Here is a 19178-nt window from a genome sequence, read left to right as displayed (position 1 = left end):
ATTACCCGCTGCTAGATCCATTTTGGGTTAGTCATTCTGTAAGAAGGATTGGCGAAAGAAGGCTGAGGTGGGGATCTAAATGCAGGGACCCTTTAAAGGGGTCACCAGATGCCCATTTTCCACAATATGATAAGGTCTTAATGAAAAGTCTGTAACATAGTCTTGTTAAATCTCTCAGTGGTAGTGCAAAAAACACCTTTTATTTACCCTGTTAAAAACAGCTCTTTTCAGAGGAAGCTGTTTTGTAGCATTTTCCTTTAAATGCAAAATAGCTCTGCTGATCCCGCCCCACTCTTGAGCCGCTCTCTAAAGAACAGTTAACTTTAGCCGCATTCATAGTGAAACTTCCTAATTATCATTGGGAAATGTGATTTGCAAAGATTCATTAAAGTGCCCCTATTAAGCCACTTCCAATATTGCCTTTCATGCAGTGTTTAATGTAGCTGTATGTGAATGTAAATGGTTTGCAAAGTCATTAGGCAGAAAGTGCATCATAAAGTTATTGTCTCCCAAAATAAAGAATCAACTCTCTACAGCCTAAACAAGTCATTAGTAATTTGAATCCCACTTCCGTGACCAGCCGTGAACAACTTGACCTGGCCCACAAATGCTTCATTCTACTGATGACTGCTTCTCTAATCTAGGGATATAAAAGCGGGATACACAAAACGTTTGTTGTTGAAACATGGATCAGTATCCTATCCTGTTTATTTTGGCCAGCTGCTCCACTGAATCACAACCTGTACGTAGGTTAAAAAAATATATGTTTATATTTGCTATGGATGTTTTTCCTTACCTGTGGCTGGAAATGAGACTTTACTTGTTGCCACCAATCAAGTTGATTCCAGGGGTTTTGTGCGCGGTGAGGGAGTGCGGATTCAGCATCCTGCTGATCGGCCTGTTCTTGCCATCCCAGACTTGATTTTTGGAACTAGTCTCACATCTCTCCCTTTGGGAGATTCCAACCAGGGAAGACTTGCTATCTTAAATCCAGGGAGGATCTGGAACCCTGGGCCCAAAATTTGAAAGCAATGGTTTTGGCCAAACAAGGACAATTGGCTGTGATCTCTTGGTCTCCCAGTAGAGTTTCAGGAAACCATTAGTAATGCTGGGGAGCCTCTACTCTTCCAAATGGAAGGTTTTTGAGAGGTGTTTGGCTAATGCAGTAGTCCATATCAGCTGCCCGATTGGTTCTGTGCTGGAGTTTCTGCTAGAGAAGTTTGCAGCTGGAACAACTGCGATTACTTTTGAGAGTTTATGTTGCAGCTATTTCCACTCCCATGGATACGGACGAAGCCCCCCTAGGTAGAGATTGTTTAGTCTGTTCATTCCTCTCATTTGTTCTTCTCATGTCTATTGTCCTAGAGCGCTTATTAGAACCACAGCTAGCGCATTTGGTGTCAGCTCCTGAACGGATTTAAGTGATGCTCCTGCTGGGGCTAGATACTATCAATTGTGAAGAAGATTTGTAGACTCTCTCTGTTAGCAAGTTATGCATGGTGTTTTCTCCATGGTATTCCTACAGCCCAGACCCAGTTAAGTCCCCAAGGTTTGTCCACGTCATTCCCGTCACAGTTGGTCATGCTTCAGATCTTTTGGTTCTACTTTTTTTTTTGCTTCTCTTGAGGATGAGAGGCTTCACCTGTTCTGCCCTTTTTGAGCTACAAAGCTTCATTTGGACTGCTCTAGCCAATGGCACAAGTCTCTCTTCACCGCTAGGCATTCAGGCACATTCTTCCAGGAGTGTTGCACCCTCTTCACAAGCTCTTTAATAGGAGTTCCTCTTGAGGATTTTTTTGTGGTGGCAGGATGGTTGCTTCACACTTTTAAAATGTTTTATAGATTAAATATAGGTTTGGCTCCTGGTTCCCAGATTCTTTCTGCTTAAGGCAGCTGTTTGCTTTTAAACTGGTCTGTTTTGCATCAGGCCAGATATGTCAGCACATAGCTTGGCGGGTGTGGTATATCATTCCCATTGCTTAAGAGTTTTGCAGCGTTAACATATCTGGTTACTTGCATAACCCATGTTCTCTGAATAGGGAATAAAATGCTGTAGTCTCTGCCAAGCTCCTCATGCTGCCGATAGGACTTCTTCATCAGGAAATCTGAGGAGCAGATCTCTATATGCTAGCATTAGAGTTGATGACAATGTGTTGTCAGGCGGCATCTGCACCAATGTTGTTTTCGTCAACAATGACGACAACGAAATGATTTCGTTGACGCACCTTTTTTTTATGATGATAACGCGACGATGACTAACTAAAAATGGCTCTAATGTGACTAAAACATGACGAGAAGTTTTCGAGTTTTCGTTGACGAGACGAGACGTAACAAATATGATTATAAGTCTGACGTTCACAATGCATGTCATTTCTGCATGTTTTGAAGATGCACCCGGCTGCAGCCTGCAGATCGAGGCGGGGCTGCACGTACTTTTAAATGAGCAGTTGATCAGCGCAGCACACTGTGACTCCATGTTGCTTTGAGCACATCATTCTGCACCCGCGATGTGTATACGCGCTTTATGCGCTGTGTTTTGAAGCATTTCATATTATCATGGGGTTGCGCACTGAAAGATTATTAAAAGCCTATATTTTTATACCTAGCCTACACAATACATTTAAAATGAGCATAATTTAATTGTATATAATTTGTGTGTAGTGTAGGCTATATAAATACATACACTTCTTAGCTCTTGACATCCATATATATATAAAATTGTGTTACTTTATTACTGTGATTACTGGTGAAAATAGGCAATGTGCTGAAATTTTAGAAGAGCATCAATTCATGGAAAAATATATAACTTGAAATATGTGGATAAAAGGTTTCTGCCCAATGCGACCATGAAGTACAGCTTGGCAGCACTGCATCTCCATCAATGAGAAAGTCTAGTTTATTATGCAAAGCTTTTAAGGTTAACTGTTGTTTTATGAATTGCAACACTCGTTACAACCTGTAAAACCTAAGTCCATTTCCGATACTTTTTAACCTAAATTAATTTGTTAAAGACTACTTTTTTGTTTTTTACTAAAATTGACTAAAACTTGACTAAAACCTTTTTGCATTTTCGTCGACTAAAACTTGACTAAAACTATCAAGTTTATAAGTGACTAAAATGTGGCTAAAACTAAAAAGCATTTTCGTCCAAAAGACTAAAACTAAGACTAAAACTAAATGGGCTGCCAAAAACAACACTGATCTGCACCATCAGCCAATGAATTGGCATGTTTCCATATGGGCTTCAGACCATTGGGACACCCATAGGGCATTCCAATTTTATAAGAGCTACGCAGCATCTTTTTCTCTTGTCAGAGAACTTAGGTTGAGCGAGCAATCTCAGAGGTTTTCTGTTAATACGTGAATTTCATCTTATTTGATTTACACATTGTGCTGTTACAAATTAATAAACAAAGTATCTGCCTTAAAATTCTGCCATATTCTTAACAAAATTCAAACAAAAATAGATGTAGCATGAGCAAACATCTTTTACTTTACTATTATAGTATGAAATAAACATGAATGAACATCAAAATGAATGTTATAAGATACAGTAAACCTTATTGAAATGCCTCATCTAATTGCTCATTCAGTCTTTTAAACAGCAGAGAACATTTAAAGCAATACCACGTAACAATACATTTACTACCTGAAGTCAGGTAGCTTCAAAAGAGATGAGGTATCAGCTGTTGCTTGAAAATTGTCAGGGATTCAGCATTCCGGATAGGGGTGGGAAGCAGGCCTTTTCACGTGAACAAATTTGACGAAAAGCACGCAAAAGTGCATGTGAGGCTATATCTCAGCAATGGTTTGGCATATTGAGACCAAACTTGGTGTGTGTTATAATAACCATAACTTGAGACTACCTGCAGTGTTTCGACGCAGCGCCACCTAGTGGTCAGGAGATATGGAAAATGCATATTTTGGCTTATAACTTCTGAATGGTTTGGCCAAAAATCACACAACAGGTCTCTTTAGATTTAGTGAGTCATGTTGAGTCGAATGATATCCAATTTTCCCGTGTCAGCCATTTAAGGCATCTGCCATTTTGAATTATGTTTTAAAATGCTGTATTTTTTTAACGCATTATCGTATCGTTACGAAAATAATTATAAAAATCTTCGGCTCCATGCCCGAGGTACTCAAAGTTTGGTGGTTATTATGAAATATCACAAACATTCTAATAACTTTTGAATAAATTAGACTATTGAAATGAAAATGGTCTCCCTATATTCTGTCTTTCTTGCTGGGAACATCGATAACAATAATGCCAAAATTGGCCATACTTCCATACTTGTCCACCATTTTGTTTAATGTTGAAAACCTACTTTTTCAAACACCTCCTAGACTGTTAGTCCAATTTTCACCAAATTTGACATGAATCATCTTCAGACCATGCTGGCAAAAAGTTATGGATTTCGTGTCGTTATACAAAACGGTTCTCATTTAGCGCATTAACAAATTTGCTGGAAGTGTGCCAAAATGCATTTGAGGCTGTATCTCTGCAAAGCTTTGACATATTTGCACCAAACTTTCTATGCGTCATCGACACCTCACACTGACCACGCCACATAAATTTGGTAACAGGACCACTCGAACAAATTTTACGTAGTGTTTGCAAAAACAGTCGTAAGGCTGTATCTCTGCAATGATTTATCATATTCAGACCAAACTTGGTACATGTCATAACAAGCATGACCTGAGGCTACATGTTGCATTTCGGCGCAGCGGCATCTACTGGTCCGGAGATATAAAAACAATAGCTATTTTTGCTTATAACTTCTGAACAGTTTGTTCAAAAGTCGTAATAAAATTGGTCTTGTTAGATTCAGGGCAACATGCCGAGTCGACTGATATCCAATTTTACCATTTCGGACATTTTTACTGTCAGACATTTTGAATTTTGTGCTAAAATAATGTATTTTAAGAACGCATCAACGGATTGTTACGAAACATGGTATGGTTCATCAGCACAATGTCCTGAAGGAGCGTGAGAAGTTTTGAAACAGCGCCACCTAGTGGTGAATTGTTTTTTTCAAATGCTTATAACTTTGTGTGTGGTCGACTTATTTTCACGAGACTCATCTAATTAGACTCCTGAAATGTTACAGAGTCCTACGATACCAAACATGCTAGGTTTCGCCTTACGGTTTGTGTAGTATTGTTATTTAGCACTTAAAAACCATTAGGCTATATCTTCGAAACCGTTTGTCCGATCGAGACGACCCACCGTCAGAAGTTCAGAAACATAGGTCGATAGCTATTTACCAATGCGAAAATATTGGTCAAGAGTAATAAACCAATCATGAATTCTTAATTATTAGCATTTTGAAAATTTCATAACTTTTGATTGCATTTACCTATTTTAATGAAACTGGTCTCAAAATATTCCTTGGGTTATGTCGACAATGTACATATCATTTATGTTATAAGAAGCTGAACCTCCTGTCGTCCATTTAGATTTATGTTGTTAACCTACTTTTTTGCACTTCTCATTAACCGTTGGTCCGATTTTCACCAAAATTGCGTCAAATCATCTTCAGACTGTTCTGACAAAAAGTTATGGATTTCGTGTTGATAGACGCAACCGTTCTTCAAAGCTTTGACATACTGACACCAAACTTTGTATGTGCAATAGTCACCACACACTGACCATTACACACTAATTTGGTAACAGCGCCACCTATTGGTCAAACGTGATAAGCCAATAAATCCTATTAATAGTTATGTTTATTGTTTTCAAGTCATTTTACCTAAAATAATCTTAAAACAGTTTTAATTACTCATTCCTGCCGTTCGTCTGAAACTTGCTTCTGTAGTGCTTGGCCCCGTAATTGCTGCTTGCAGCTATATTTAAACTTCTTATTGACTGATGGAGTGCAACTCCCACTGAGTTGCATCAAACAGCTTGAAAGATCAATGACCATTTTTTAATTAACTCTGACTGGATGTATATGCAAGAACAAAGTCATATACACCTAGGATGACTTCAAGGTGAGTAATTTATGGGCTAATTTTCATTTTTGGGTGATCTAACCCTTTAAGTGTTCCATTAATGAACAGGTTAATTAAATGATTGAAGTTAAGCTAATTCACTACATAACCCTTTCTTGCTTTCATTTTAGACCAAAAAGAAGACCGTGAGAAGAGTGAAGAACTGAGTGAGGCAGAAGGGAAGCAGCATCATGTCATAACTAGTAAGAAATTATTGAGCCGCTCACAGACTAAAATTAATTTATTCAAAAGAGAAGCCAAAAAGTCTTTCACCTGCAATCAATGTGGGAAGAGTTACACAGTAAAAGGAAACCTAACATTACACATGAGAATCCACACTGGAGAAAATCTGCACACGTGTGATCAATGTGGGAAGAGTTTTCCGATAAAAGCCAACCTTAAGGATCACATGAGAATCCACACTGGAGAAAAAACGTACTCATGTGATCAGTGCGGGAAGAGTTTCCCATACATGCAGAGTCTTATTATTCACACGAGAGGTCACACTGGAGAGAAGCCATACACATGTGATCAATGTGGGAAGAGTTTCATACATAAAGGATCTTTCAAGGAACACATGACAATCCACACTGGAGTGAAACCATACACATGTGATCAATGTGGGGCAAGTTTCAGACAAAAAGGATTCTCTAAATAAACACATTACAATCCACACTGGAGTGAAGCCTTTCGCATGTGATCAGTGTGGAAAGAGTTTCAGAAAGTCATCCAGTTTTAAAGTACACCTGCGTTGTCATTCTGGAGAAAGACTATTTACCTGTGATCAGTGTGGAAAAACTTTTATAGGTCAGATGCACTGAAGGACCACCTGAAAGTTCATACAGAGGAGAAGCCTTACATGTGTACTTTGTGTGGAAAGAGTTTTAGTCGGTCAACAACAAAACATTATCTGAAAGTGTTACAGTGAAAGTAAAAGTTATAGAGTTTCTCCCAAATCAACAATATTTAAGATGGTTTGTTGTTTGAGTATGAGTTTACTACATGATATAATTAAAATAATGATACTATATGACGGTTTTTGCAATTTGTTCAATTTGTATGTAATTTTCTTAAACTACTGAAGCAGAGTGGATTCCAAGGATCCATCACCTTACCTTCCCTGCCTTATCACCTTTTAGTCAATGTTTAATCACCATTTGTTAATCAGTATTATCTTTTATGCAGCGATTAATATAAATGTAGAATAGTGTTAGCATGTTTTAAGTTGTTTTTCATGCTCTTGTTTTACAGCATGTAACCATGTATCACTCTTAGTTCCTTTGCTCTCTTTCATGAAGGAAAGTAAAGCATATTTTTATACATTTATATCAGCACGGTTAACCTGTTAACAGAAAAAGAGCAGTTGGAATAAAGACATAGCAGTTTGATTTGTTGTGCAACCCTTTATGTTAATAGTGTATTTTATCGATGTTTTGTTGTTGTGAACAATATTTCATTTTCGTATTTTCTCCAGTCACTAACCAAGCAGTGCCTACGAAGTACAACATCCACCTGCACTTCTTGCGGTTCCAAACGGTCAGCAGAAGTGAGAAAAAAAGTATTTATTACATTTGAAATATGGATATTTATCTTACAAAAATGCATGGATTCACTACAGATTACCTTTATTCATCCCCCTGGAGCAGTGTGAGGGGCATTTTATTGCAGGTCCAGAAAAATATGAAAGTCATCTTCAGAATAGTCCATCTGCCATCAGTGGTTTAGCTGCAACGTTTTTGAATTTATATACAGTCATCAAGTTTAATTTTCTTAACCATCATTTTTTTTAAAGTGACTGGTTCGCTTCACTGACTAGTTGTTCTGTTACCAGTGTATTAGACTGCACATTCAAGGGCCAGTTTATGGCAGGGCACCTCTATTTATGCCAGGAAAACAGCCAGACACCTTTTAGAGGGCAAGAAGAAGACCTTTGGTACAAAGCCAGTCAGTTGAAGTTTCTGCCCTTCACCCACCAACAGACTGATTCCTTAAAACTGCCATAAAAATGTGAATAATGCATTGGTAAAGCTTTAGTGATCCTTTTCTAAATGTGTAAATGGTAAATGGACTGCATTTATATAGTGCTTTCAACAGACCCATGGCCATCCAAAGCGCTTTACAAGTTGCCTCACATTCACTCATTCACACACTCATTTAAAACACAGACGGCTGTGTGTGTTTTGGACTATGCAATTAAGTTCCACAGGAGGAAAGAAAGGTGGGCCACACCGTGTCCAAATCCCATCACTCGTCTCAATCCCGATCACTTATCCAAACCTCTTCCAGCAGAGATCTTGGCATTGTTGTGTACTATGCACCAGGCAAAATTTATATTTTCTGAGGTTCTGACAGGATCCTGCATCAGGGGCTGGATCTGATATTTCTTACATGGAGGCATTATCTCAAAGGGTTTATATATATATATATATATATATATATATATATATAATATTATATAATATTATATATATATATATATATATATATATATATATATATATATATATATATATATATATATATAATATTATATATATACACACACACACACATACAACTGCAATTATTAGGTCCTTGTATTGCCATTAAAGTGAAATAACTGAATATTATACATGATAAAAATGCTCATTTTATAGAAAATTTCAGGTAGCACTTATAGTCGTTTGCATATATTTTATGTCATCATTTATTCACCCTCATCTCATTCCAAACTCGTAATACTTTCGTTCATCTTCTGAATAGTGAACACAAATGAACATACTGCAAAATTAATTCACATGAATTGAGCGATGTAGGTAGTTTTAACTCCCCCACTTTTCCATTAATTTATTGTGTAAAATGTGATGTGAAAACTATATCTGAATGTTAATCCAGATTAATGAACTAATGAATGAACTAATCCATTAGTTAATGTTAGTTAATGTATTAACAGAAAAAGTAGGCCTACATTTATTACAGTTTTTATTCATCTTTGTTAATGTGATAATACAGTCATTCATTGTTAGTTCATTTTAATTCCCACTTGTTTATGATAACCGTTATTTTAATGCATAAGTAAATATTTGAATGAACATGAACTAAGATTAATAAATGCTTTTGAAGTATTTCTTAGTTAATGTTAAAGTAGTTAACTAACTTACTGTAAAGTGTAAAAAAAAAGCTTGGATGGACTCGGATGCCATCTTATGGTCAGACGCGGGAATTTATGCGGCTTAATCCTCACCTTTATGTGTATTTTTTCTGTCTTACATTCGTTATTGCAGTGCATTATGAGATTTAATGTGTAAAATCGTATGCTTTAGTTTAAATGTGTGCACTCGATAAAATCCATGTTTTGGAGCCATTGTGTCTCGTATTGATGACGTCACAACACTCGCGTTCTTGCACTCATTCCAGCAAGTCTTCTGAGGTGAGCTGTTCGCATTTCTTTATATATTTACACAATCATGACAAAAGGTTTTTATAAGCGACATTTATAGCTGTCATTTCTGCCTTGTTTTTCTTTTCTTTTTTTTTAGGATTCTGTGCTATTTGTACGTCTTGTTGTGGCGTCTGTTGACTCAGATTAAGGAACAGGGCAATGATTTTTGGAGTAACTAACGTTATAAAGGTTTGTTTCAGTGTTTCGCCGGTATTCATGTCAAGTCAGTGTATAAATGTAAAATTTTGTTGTCATCAGAATATATCACATTTGACTCAAATTATCTTAAATTATCAGGTTATTGAGTAAACAACAATTGCTTTATTCCATGTCAGCAGATCCCCTCATTCATCTCATTATATATCATGTAATAATGCTCATTTCATTGGTGGAGCAAACTAAATGATACACACTTTCGATGTCTTAAACATCCTCTCTTAACTTCAATAACCCATAATTAAAGTTATTTCAAAGATTCACCTCTTACACTTCAATGAACATTGATGTTTTGTAATTTTATATAAAACAGCAAATAAATAAACAATAACCAATTGACAATAATATAGGTAAGTGAAAAGCTAAATGAAGTTTACATTTTGATTGATTGGTAATTAAACATAACATATGATGTGTTACTCAAAAGGATTTTTTTTTTTTTTTTTTTTTTTTTTTTTTTTGCAGATCTTCTATTCAACACACAAACTCCCCAAGGCTGAATGAGAACATGAATAAACCAGAACCCTTCAGAATAAAACACAAAGATACTGCAAAGCAAGGAGGTTGGTGTTTGTTCTTGATTATTTATTAATGTTGCTGAATCACTTTCACAATTTCTGATGTTAAGAAGCATAGGCTTTTTTTTAATCTGGTGTGAGATTTACTTGAGCTGTGTGAGAAACATGTTTTTTTGACTGTCCTGCTTTTAATGTAAGGAGAAAAATATTTTTATGAAGTAAGCTCATAAGGATACTTCACCCAAAATGAAAAATTTGTCATTAAAGGGGGGGTGAAATGCTTGTTTTTACTCAATATCCTGTGAATCTTGAGTACCTATAGAGTAGTACTGCATCCTTCATAACTCCAAAAAGTCTTTAGTTTTATTATATTCATGAGAGAAAGATAGTCTGTACCGATTTTTCCCGGAAAAACACGAGTGCCTGGAGGCGTGACGTGTGGGCGGAGCTAAAGAATCACGAGCGCGAGTAGGCTTTTGCGTTGAGAGCATTTGGAAGCTGTGACATTACCGTGAGGAAAAAAACATCCAAAACCATGGCTAACTGTCAGATTCAGCATATATTTATGATCCAGAATCAGATCCAAAGGCTGAAATTTAACAAGAGCAGCATCAGCAACGACGTCTCTATGTGGTATGTACGGAAACTGTATATATTTGCTTAGCGGTTTTGGAAAATGACTAAGTTCCACTTTATTTCGTCTTTTTTTTTTTTAAATGCATGTACATGTGGAAAGTGCAGTTTGATGACAACATTGCATGTTGTTTACTTGATGTGCTTACGCGCCGATAGCGAAGTTAACACACAGAGATATTTGAAGCAGTTTTACTCACCGCCTGCGGTTCCAACACACGATCGTGACCCTTTTTCGTTGGGACTGCATTATCCTTACGAAATAAACGATGTGCAAATCTAGCGTCAAACTGGGCCTTGTTTGTAAAACAAGCATCTTCGAAATGCAGGGAACAAACACAAACACTTGCACAACTCCGTTGATGCTCTGTAAAAATAAACTCCATTCACTGGTCCCTTAATGCTGTTTTTTTTTTGGTAATCTGTTCAGGGTTGTCTTGCCCTGGCGAACAAAAACACACTTCTTTTGTGACATTTCGCGACGCTCTCGCTCTGATCAGTGAAATGTCTGTGCTTAGCCTGGCTATACGGGAGCGCGCTCTCCCAGCAGAAGTGCCCTTAGGACCCATATAAGGAAATTCCGCTCCATCTAACGTCACCCAGAGCCATACTCGAAAAAAACTTTCCGAAACTTGTGACAAACCGGAAGAGGTATTTTTTGAACAAAAATACTCCTTCAAATGTACAACTTAATTTTTGAAACTTTGTCCATGTTTAGCATGGGAATCCAACTCTTTAAAGGGACAATAAGTAACTTTTTAGGTATTTTATTATCTAAAATCAATATTTTTATTCATAAATATGCCCTCAATGGTGTACAAATACCTATGCAAATGTTTAAACTAATCCTTGTAAATGAAGAATTTATTATCTTTATATACATGGGACGGGTAGGTCGACGGAGGCTTCCATGTAGTTCCGCCATCTTGCAAAACTATAATAGCAGAGAGGGACAAAAAGTACTAAGCCAACGCGTTTCCACAGCGCGTTTTCGGTCAGAGCCAGAAACGCAGGTGCAGAGCAGTGAGAGGCGCTTGAAACTGCACCGGCAAGTTTAAAAGTCTGGATTGCATTCTTATTATGGACCATACATATGCCGCGCCACAGGAGAAGAAAACATCGTCGCCAAAACAGTCAAAAATAGAACGTAAAAGGAAACGTGACCGTAGATTACAGAAAACAAGAGTTAATGTCGGGGAAGCTTTTTCTAGGTGGAAAGAGCTAATGCTTGATAAAGATTTCAAAAGAGACGCTGAAGTGGCCAGTTTTCTTCTCGACAGGTAAGTCAGTGTTACAGTCTATATTATAATATTTTTTTATATATCTAACAATGCATATAATTCAGAAAATATAACGAATAAATTAGACATAACTACTAATTACAATATTTCATGTTTTCCACAGTCAGTAATTCATACTGTAACATTCGTTTGTTAGTTGTCATGTTGCAGTTTGTTTGAAATAACACACCTGTTCACCTGAAGGAAAACTCGACGAAGTGCTATTAGAAGACATCCTGTCAAAGCTTTTTGGTACATATCGCCTACCGTAGATGCAACGCGCATTTGAAAAAGCGAGGCGCTGGAGAGCAAAATTAGTTTGAATGCAAAATACAATTTCACCACTAGATGGGAGTAATTCCTACTCAGTGTCCCTTTAACAGTGTAAAAAACTCAGTATGCATGAAATAGCATTTCACCCCCCCCCCCTTTAATCACTTACCCACATGTCGTTTCTAACCCGTAAAAGCTTAGTTCATCTTCAGAACACAATTTAAGATATTTTGGATGAAGAGCGTGTGCACCTGAAAGTGTTACATTGGCAGCAAACTGCCAACCACACGAAACGTGTGAATAAAAAAAAATCTGTATTAAAACAAAATATGCATTGATAATCGTTTTATCATTGTAGGGTTAGAGATTCCCAGGTTTATTTAATTATATATTTTAGATTTAGTCTGAGAGCTCTCAGTCCCTCCATTGAAACTGTGTGTACGGTATACTGTCCATGTCCAGAAAGGTAAAAAAAAACATCTTCAAAGTAGTCCATGTGACATCAGAGGGTCAGTTAAAAAATGTTGAAGCATGAAAAAATACAATTTGGTAAAAAATAGCAAAAACTACGACTTTATTCAGCATTGTCTTCTCAAAGCAGTTTGTGATATCCAGTTCGTGAACGAATCATTCGGTGTAACAGGAACTTTTTGAACCAGTTCACCAAATCGAACTGAATCGTTTAAAACTGTTCACGTCTCCAATAGGCATTAATCCACGAATTAAGCAGTTAACTTTTTAACGTGGCTGACACTCCCTCTGAGTTAAAACAAACCAATATCACGGAGTAATTCATTTACTCAAACAGTACACTGACTGAACTGCTGTGAAGAGAGAACTGAAGATGAACACAGAGCCAAGCCAGATAACGAACAAACGATTGACTCGAAAACTCAACTTGACTGAAATTAGTGTACTCAGAATTTTTGCTCTGCATTTAACCCATCCAAAGAGCACACACACACTTTGAACACACACCCGGAGCAGTGGGCAGCCATTTATGCTGCGGCGCCCGGGGAGCAGTTGGGGGTTCGATGCCTTGCTCAAGGGCACCTAAGTCATGGTATTGCCGGCCTGAGATTCAAACCCACAACCCAAGGGTTAGGAGTCAAACTCTCTAACCACTAGGCCACAACTTCCCCACAAGAGCATTTGTGATACAACAGCATTGCAAAGCAACTTTTCAGAAAATAATGTTTCTACAATATTTAGTAGTAGCTTATAAGTAGTGACTGTCAGTTTATGTGCATACGACAGGATTTTTCCGAAAAATTAATACAAGACATAGTCAGCCAGACGATGAACAATGTTAATTACACTTTTAGCAATATTTGTTAGTTCTGTTTGTTGATTCAGGGTTAGCATCATCTGGGGTCCTCTGAGGGGGTCAGCATCATCTCTTCTCAGGTGTTCTGGATCCAGACTGGAGCTTGTGGCAATACAGAGAAACAAATAGAGACATCATTAGCGTAGCTGTTGCTCCAAAAAAAGTTAAATTAATTAGTTTAACCCAAGCTAAAGAATAAGAATGCGCATTTAATCAGATGCAACTGCAGTCACAATTTATGAGATGCATTATTTGATTATTTGATGCATACTTAGCGAAAGAGATGTGTTTTTAATCTAGATTTAAAACAGTCTGAACCCCAAACATTATCAGGAAGATTGTTCCAGAGTTTGGTAGCCAAATGTGAAAAAGCTCTACCTCCTTTAGTGGATAGCCAAACGTCCAGCGTTTTGTGACCTTAGGAAGCATGATGGATTGAAACGTGGTAAATGTATGCATTTAGCAGACGGTTTTATCCAAAGCAACTTACATTGCATTCAGGCTAACAATTTTCTCCTAACATGTAGTCCCTGGGATTCGAACCTGCGTTTGCTAACGCAATGCTCTACCATTTGAGCTACAGGAACACATGGTAGAAGAATAGTTATGTATGCAGGAGGTCATGAATGCATGAACTAGCTTTTGTGCATCAGAAACAGGTAACATGTTTCGTAGCTTGGCAATGTTTCTAAGATGGAAGAATGCAGTTTTTGTAACATGGGAAATATGGTTTTCAAAAGACAAGTTGCTGTCTAATATAAAACCCAGATATTTGACTGTAGAGGAAGTAACAGTACATCTGTCTTGTTGCAAACTGTTCTTTGTACTGTTTTTTGTTCCAATAATTAATATCTCTGTCTTATCCGAATTTAATAGGAGAATATTATTGAAAAATAATTCTTTTAACACACTCTGTTAGCTTAGATAATTTAGAAGTTGAATCTGGTCTCGTTGAGATATATAGCTGAGTATCATCAGCATAACAGTGGAAACTAATCCCATATTTTCTAATAATATTATCGAAGGCCAACATGTATATTGAAAATGGAAGGGGACCTAGGATGGATCCTTGTGGCACTCCATATTTTACTGGTGATAAATGAGATGATTCCCCATTTAAATAAACAAAATTATAGCGATTGGACAGGTAGGATCTAAACCATCTTAGAGCCTGCCCTTGAATACCTGTATAGTTTTGTAATCAATCTATGAGTATGTCCTGATCTATGGTGTCGAACGCAGCACTAAGATCAAGTTAAACTAGCAATGAGATGCAGCTTTGATCTGTCGCAAGAAGCAGGTCATTTGTAATTTTAACAATTGCAGTTTCTGTGCTATGGTGGGGCCTGAAACCTGTATGAAAATCTTCATACAGATTGTTTTTTTTTTTTTTTTTGCAGGAAGGAGCTCACTGAACTAACTGATCTCTATTTCATTACAGTTTGCACATATTTTTTCGTCGCAAACATTAATCTTCCTTCTAAACACCTGGTTAAAGAGTTGCGCGATAACTTGCATCATCACTACGACACGGCATTAGTTCTTGCTTTTGTTCACACAGAGCTCATTACTGGACTTAACCCGGAAATGTTACTAGGTCCCCGACCTGTTTGGTTTCACACAGAAGGCGACCCAGCAATTTTCCGGGTCCAACGTGCAGTGTGAAAGGGGCTACACTGATTGGTCTGTGGTCACGCAACACTGCTTGAAGTTGAACACACCTCTTAAAGTGTTAGAGGAGAGGCCATGCTCCGTGACTCCACTTCATCCTCAAGTCATGATTTTAGACCTGCCCAAAAAATGAACACGAAAATGGTGAAAAACTGTTTAACAGTCTAACTCCACAATTAAGTAATACATAGTCCTTAGTTTCATAGTTACATAGTCTTTGTAATAGGTTTTAGCAATGCATTTCTAACATTTATGAGAACACACTTATAATCTGTGTCCCTGTTAAAGTTTTAGGGCTAACTATCCAGAATGCTTTAAATTGGGATTGTCAAGTGTTGTCCTATGCAAACAGAAAGCTCTCCGCCAGTTAAAAAAAAGTTGGTGTTTAAAATCAAGAATTGTTTATCATCTATACAAAGGATTGGCAGCCTGTGTTAGAGTATGCATTTCCTGTTTACCATGTTGACAACTCAACAAATTAAAATGTTGGAAAGTGTTGATGTGGAGTAAATTGGTTTTGACATTTTATTGGTATTGCCTTTTAACTTTCACCTTTCACTTTATTGTAACAGCAAAATAATTTATTGTTCCTTAATGATGAACGTCCTTGTGTACCTGTAATGATGCTGAAAAGTAAATAAGTCAATAAATAAAGAATTGCCCTGTCCGAAATGGCACACAAAACTTATGGTTTTGTGGACTTAAAATGGTCGCCGCATGAGTGTGTCCATCAAGTCAACAAGATTGTAGGGTGTCCCATTAGTCATTTTAAATTTCAGAAGGATGCCCACAAGTGCCCCCTTTGCGGTCGATATGTGCCCTAAAGGCACACTTTTCCTGAGTCTGTACTGGTGTGAGCTTCACAGTAGACTTCTTTTCAACAGTCAACACTGTGTTATTTCATGAATGTGAAAAAGTATGGACTCGTAGGAAGACCACAGGTGTATAGGGTGCTATTTGCTTCAGGGCCAATAAAACAGCAACTTCAACATTGCAATTTCATTGAATGGTAATATCAAGAGCTTTTTCAGAAACTCCATGAGACCGCTTCAACTGCTAAGGCAGTGCATGTATCAAACAGTTTGTTAATGTACGTTAGTGTAAGCTGTGATCTATTATTTAAACTGTTTACTTGATTTAATTTCCCCTGCTTTAGTATTGTTCTGTTCATCCACCTTCACTTTCCATGTGTTGACTAGTTCTGTGTTAGTGATTTAGTACATGAAACTGTGTGTACAATACATTTCAATTCTCTGGTTATAATTCTGATCCAAATATTATAATTACCACAAGTTATAATTAATTACTAATATTTGCCCTTTGAGCTAATTCGCTACTAACCCTTTCTTGCTTTCATTTTAGACCTAATGGAAGACAGTGAGGAGAGTGAAGAACGGAATGAGGCAGAGGACAAACATAATCATGTCAAAACTTGTGAGAAATCTTTAAGTTGCTCACAGACTAAAAGTAATTTATTGAAAAAAGCCAAAAAGCCTTTCACCTGCTCTCATTGTGGGAAGTGTTACACAGTAAAAGCAACCCTGGCAATACACATGAGGACCCATACTGGAGAAAATCTGCACACGTGTGATCAATGCGGGAAGAGTTTTCCGATAAAAGCATACCTTAAGGACCACATGAGAATCCACACTGGAGAAAAACCGTACTCATGTGATCAGTGCGGGAAGAGTTTTACGATGAAAGGAACCCTTAAGGATCACATGAGAGTTCACACTGGAGAGAAGCTGTACTCGTGTGATCAGTGCGGGAAGAGTTTTGCATACAGACACAGTCTTAAAAGTCACATGAGAGCTCATAGTGGAGAGAAGCCATTCTCATGTGATCAATGTGGGAATAATTTCACAAGTAAAAGATCTCTTAAGGAACACATGACAATCCACACTGGAGTGAAACCACACACATGTGATCAATGTGGGACAAGTTTCAGACAAAAAGCAGCCCTTAGGGAGCACATGACCATCCACACTGGAGTGAAGCCGTTTGCATGTGATCAGTGTGGAAAGAGTTTCAGAAAGTCATGCACTTTTAAAGTACACCTGCGTCGTCATTCTGGAGAAAGACCATTTAACTGTGACCAGTGTGGTAAAACTTTTTTTAGGTCAGATGCGCTGAAGGACCACCTGAAAGTTCATACAAAGGAGAAGCCTTACATGTGTACTTTGTGTGGAAGGAGTTTTAGTCAGTCGGGTACTTTAAAAATGCATCAGAAAAGACACAACAGTGTGAAGGAGCATATGTGTTTTGATTGTGGGAAGACTTTTGTTAGAGATGCTGAACTCAAACTGCACCAGAGCACTCATACTGGAGAAAAACCTTACAAGTGTTCACACTGTGACAAGAGATTCAGATGGTCAGATTATCTGAAAAAACATGAGAGGATCCACACCGGAGAAAAACCTTTCAAGTGTTCACACTGTGACAAGAGATTCAAATGGTCAGAATATCTAAAAAAACACGAGAGGATCCATACTGGAGAGAAGCTGTATCAGTGCAGTCAATGTGAAAAGAGTTTCACTCTGTCGTCATCTTTACTCAGTCATACAAAAAAGAAATGTGTGAAATCATGAACTCTTATCTGAATAAAAATCGGAATTCTTTGGATCCAGCACATTTAATTGTGACACTGTGACACCAAACATTACCCAATAAAACAAGCAATAAAATTGATCTCTTCTATAAAAATCTGCTCAAGCAGCGACAGAACTACAAAAACATCATCTGGGGGCTGTTTCATAAAAGATGCTAAGTGGGGATTAAAGTCTAAAACCTGACTTGAAACAACCTATCAAAACAATTGGAAGTAAAGGTTCATGCAATTTTACTAATTTGATGCGCGTTCAATGGGTCAAGATGATTGGATGTATACACTTATTCTTAAGCAGCCCTCAATGTCATAGATCAATCGATCCACCATTGCAAACAGCGAATATATTTGTGCTGTTTAATGCATGAGATATGTTGTGTTTTCCACAGTGCATAATGGACAGATCACAGTTATATTCTCCATCTATAAATATTAGACAGTCGTTCATTGTGTGATCTAACGGCAGACTGGTAAAGTGTTGAGTGTGAATCCCCCCATGACAAGATTTGACCCTCCCACTTCACACCCTACATTTGCTTATAATCTTATAGTTCATGTAGCACTTCAGATTTTTACTGTTTTTAAGTGAAATTATAATAATAATAGTTTATCGAAAGGTTAAGGGTTCATATTCCCGCCTCCCTGACAGCTTTTCTTCTGAGAGTGTGGTCACCTGACTGTTTCATATGACCAAGAGTAGAAGAATATTGTGTGAATTGTGAATGAGATGGAACATAGTGATTTTAAAATTATACATTTATTCAAAATTTTAGTGAATGTAAAAACCAATACAGATTTAAAATGGTGTTGTGATCTCACAGTACCAGCTTTACTGTGGTGTATCTTCTGAGTCAAACTGAAACCAGCCGAGGTTAGTTTTCTAAGCATGGTTTGATCCGTTGGGTGGACAAACAGATGTGAGTGACTCTGGGCATTCAGAGCACGAGGGTTTAGTTTGTAGGTGAAGAGGTTCTTCCTGTGTGGCCTGCTATTATTTACAGCGTTTAAGACTCTAATCTACTGGGGGCGGGGAGACAAACCTTAATAAAACATCATTATGACAAACCTTAATAAAACATCATTATGTGTAGTTAGTGCAGCTCTTCTGACTGTATTATCCCCGCCCCTCATGTTCATGAGCACGGCTGCTTTGGTTCTGCAGCTGATTCTAGTATTACTGGGACTTTGAGTACTCCGTGTTCACGCACAGTTAACTGTCATCAATACGCCGTGAATCTGG

At 37.5% G+C, this 19178-nt stretch overlaps 1 protein-coding gene across 3 annotated transcripts; it reads left to right on the top strand.

The window, feature by feature from the left end:
• The first annotated feature begins 9361 nt into the window (after positions 1-9361).
• On the top strand, positions 9362-18095 carry LOC113100679 (gastrula zinc finger protein XlCGF52.1-like). Of its 3 annotated transcripts, XM_026265308.1 has the most exons (4): positions 9362-9403; positions 9513-9604; positions 10097-10194; positions 16696-18095. In XM_026265308.1, exons 3-4 carry the CDS (start codon positions 10140-10142, stop codon positions 17919-17921), a joined length of 1281 nt encoding a protein of 426 aa, XP_026121093.1. In that variant the 5' UTR covers positions 9362-9403; positions 9513-9604; positions 10097-10139; the 3' UTR covers positions 17922-18095. The 3 variants fall into 3 exon arrangements, with proteins under 3 accessions (XP_026121093.1, XP_026121092.1, XP_026121094.1); XM_026265307.1 differs by lacking the exon at positions 9513-9604 and having other exon boundaries at positions 9363-9403; XM_026265309.1 differs by lacking the exons at positions 9362-9403; positions 9513-9604 and adding an exon at positions 9903-9981.
• Positions 18096-19178: the final 1083 nt, after the last annotated feature.

Source organism: Carassius auratus, unplaced genomic scaffold (genome assembly GCF_003368295.1).
Source record: "Carassius auratus strain Wakin unplaced genomic scaffold, ASM336829v1 scaf_tig00217332, whole genome shotgun sequence".
Classification (NCBI taxonomy): Eukaryota; Metazoa; Chordata; class Actinopteri; order Cypriniformes; family Cyprinidae; genus Carassius; species Carassius auratus.
This window is presented reverse-complemented; position numbering and strand designations above follow the sequence as displayed.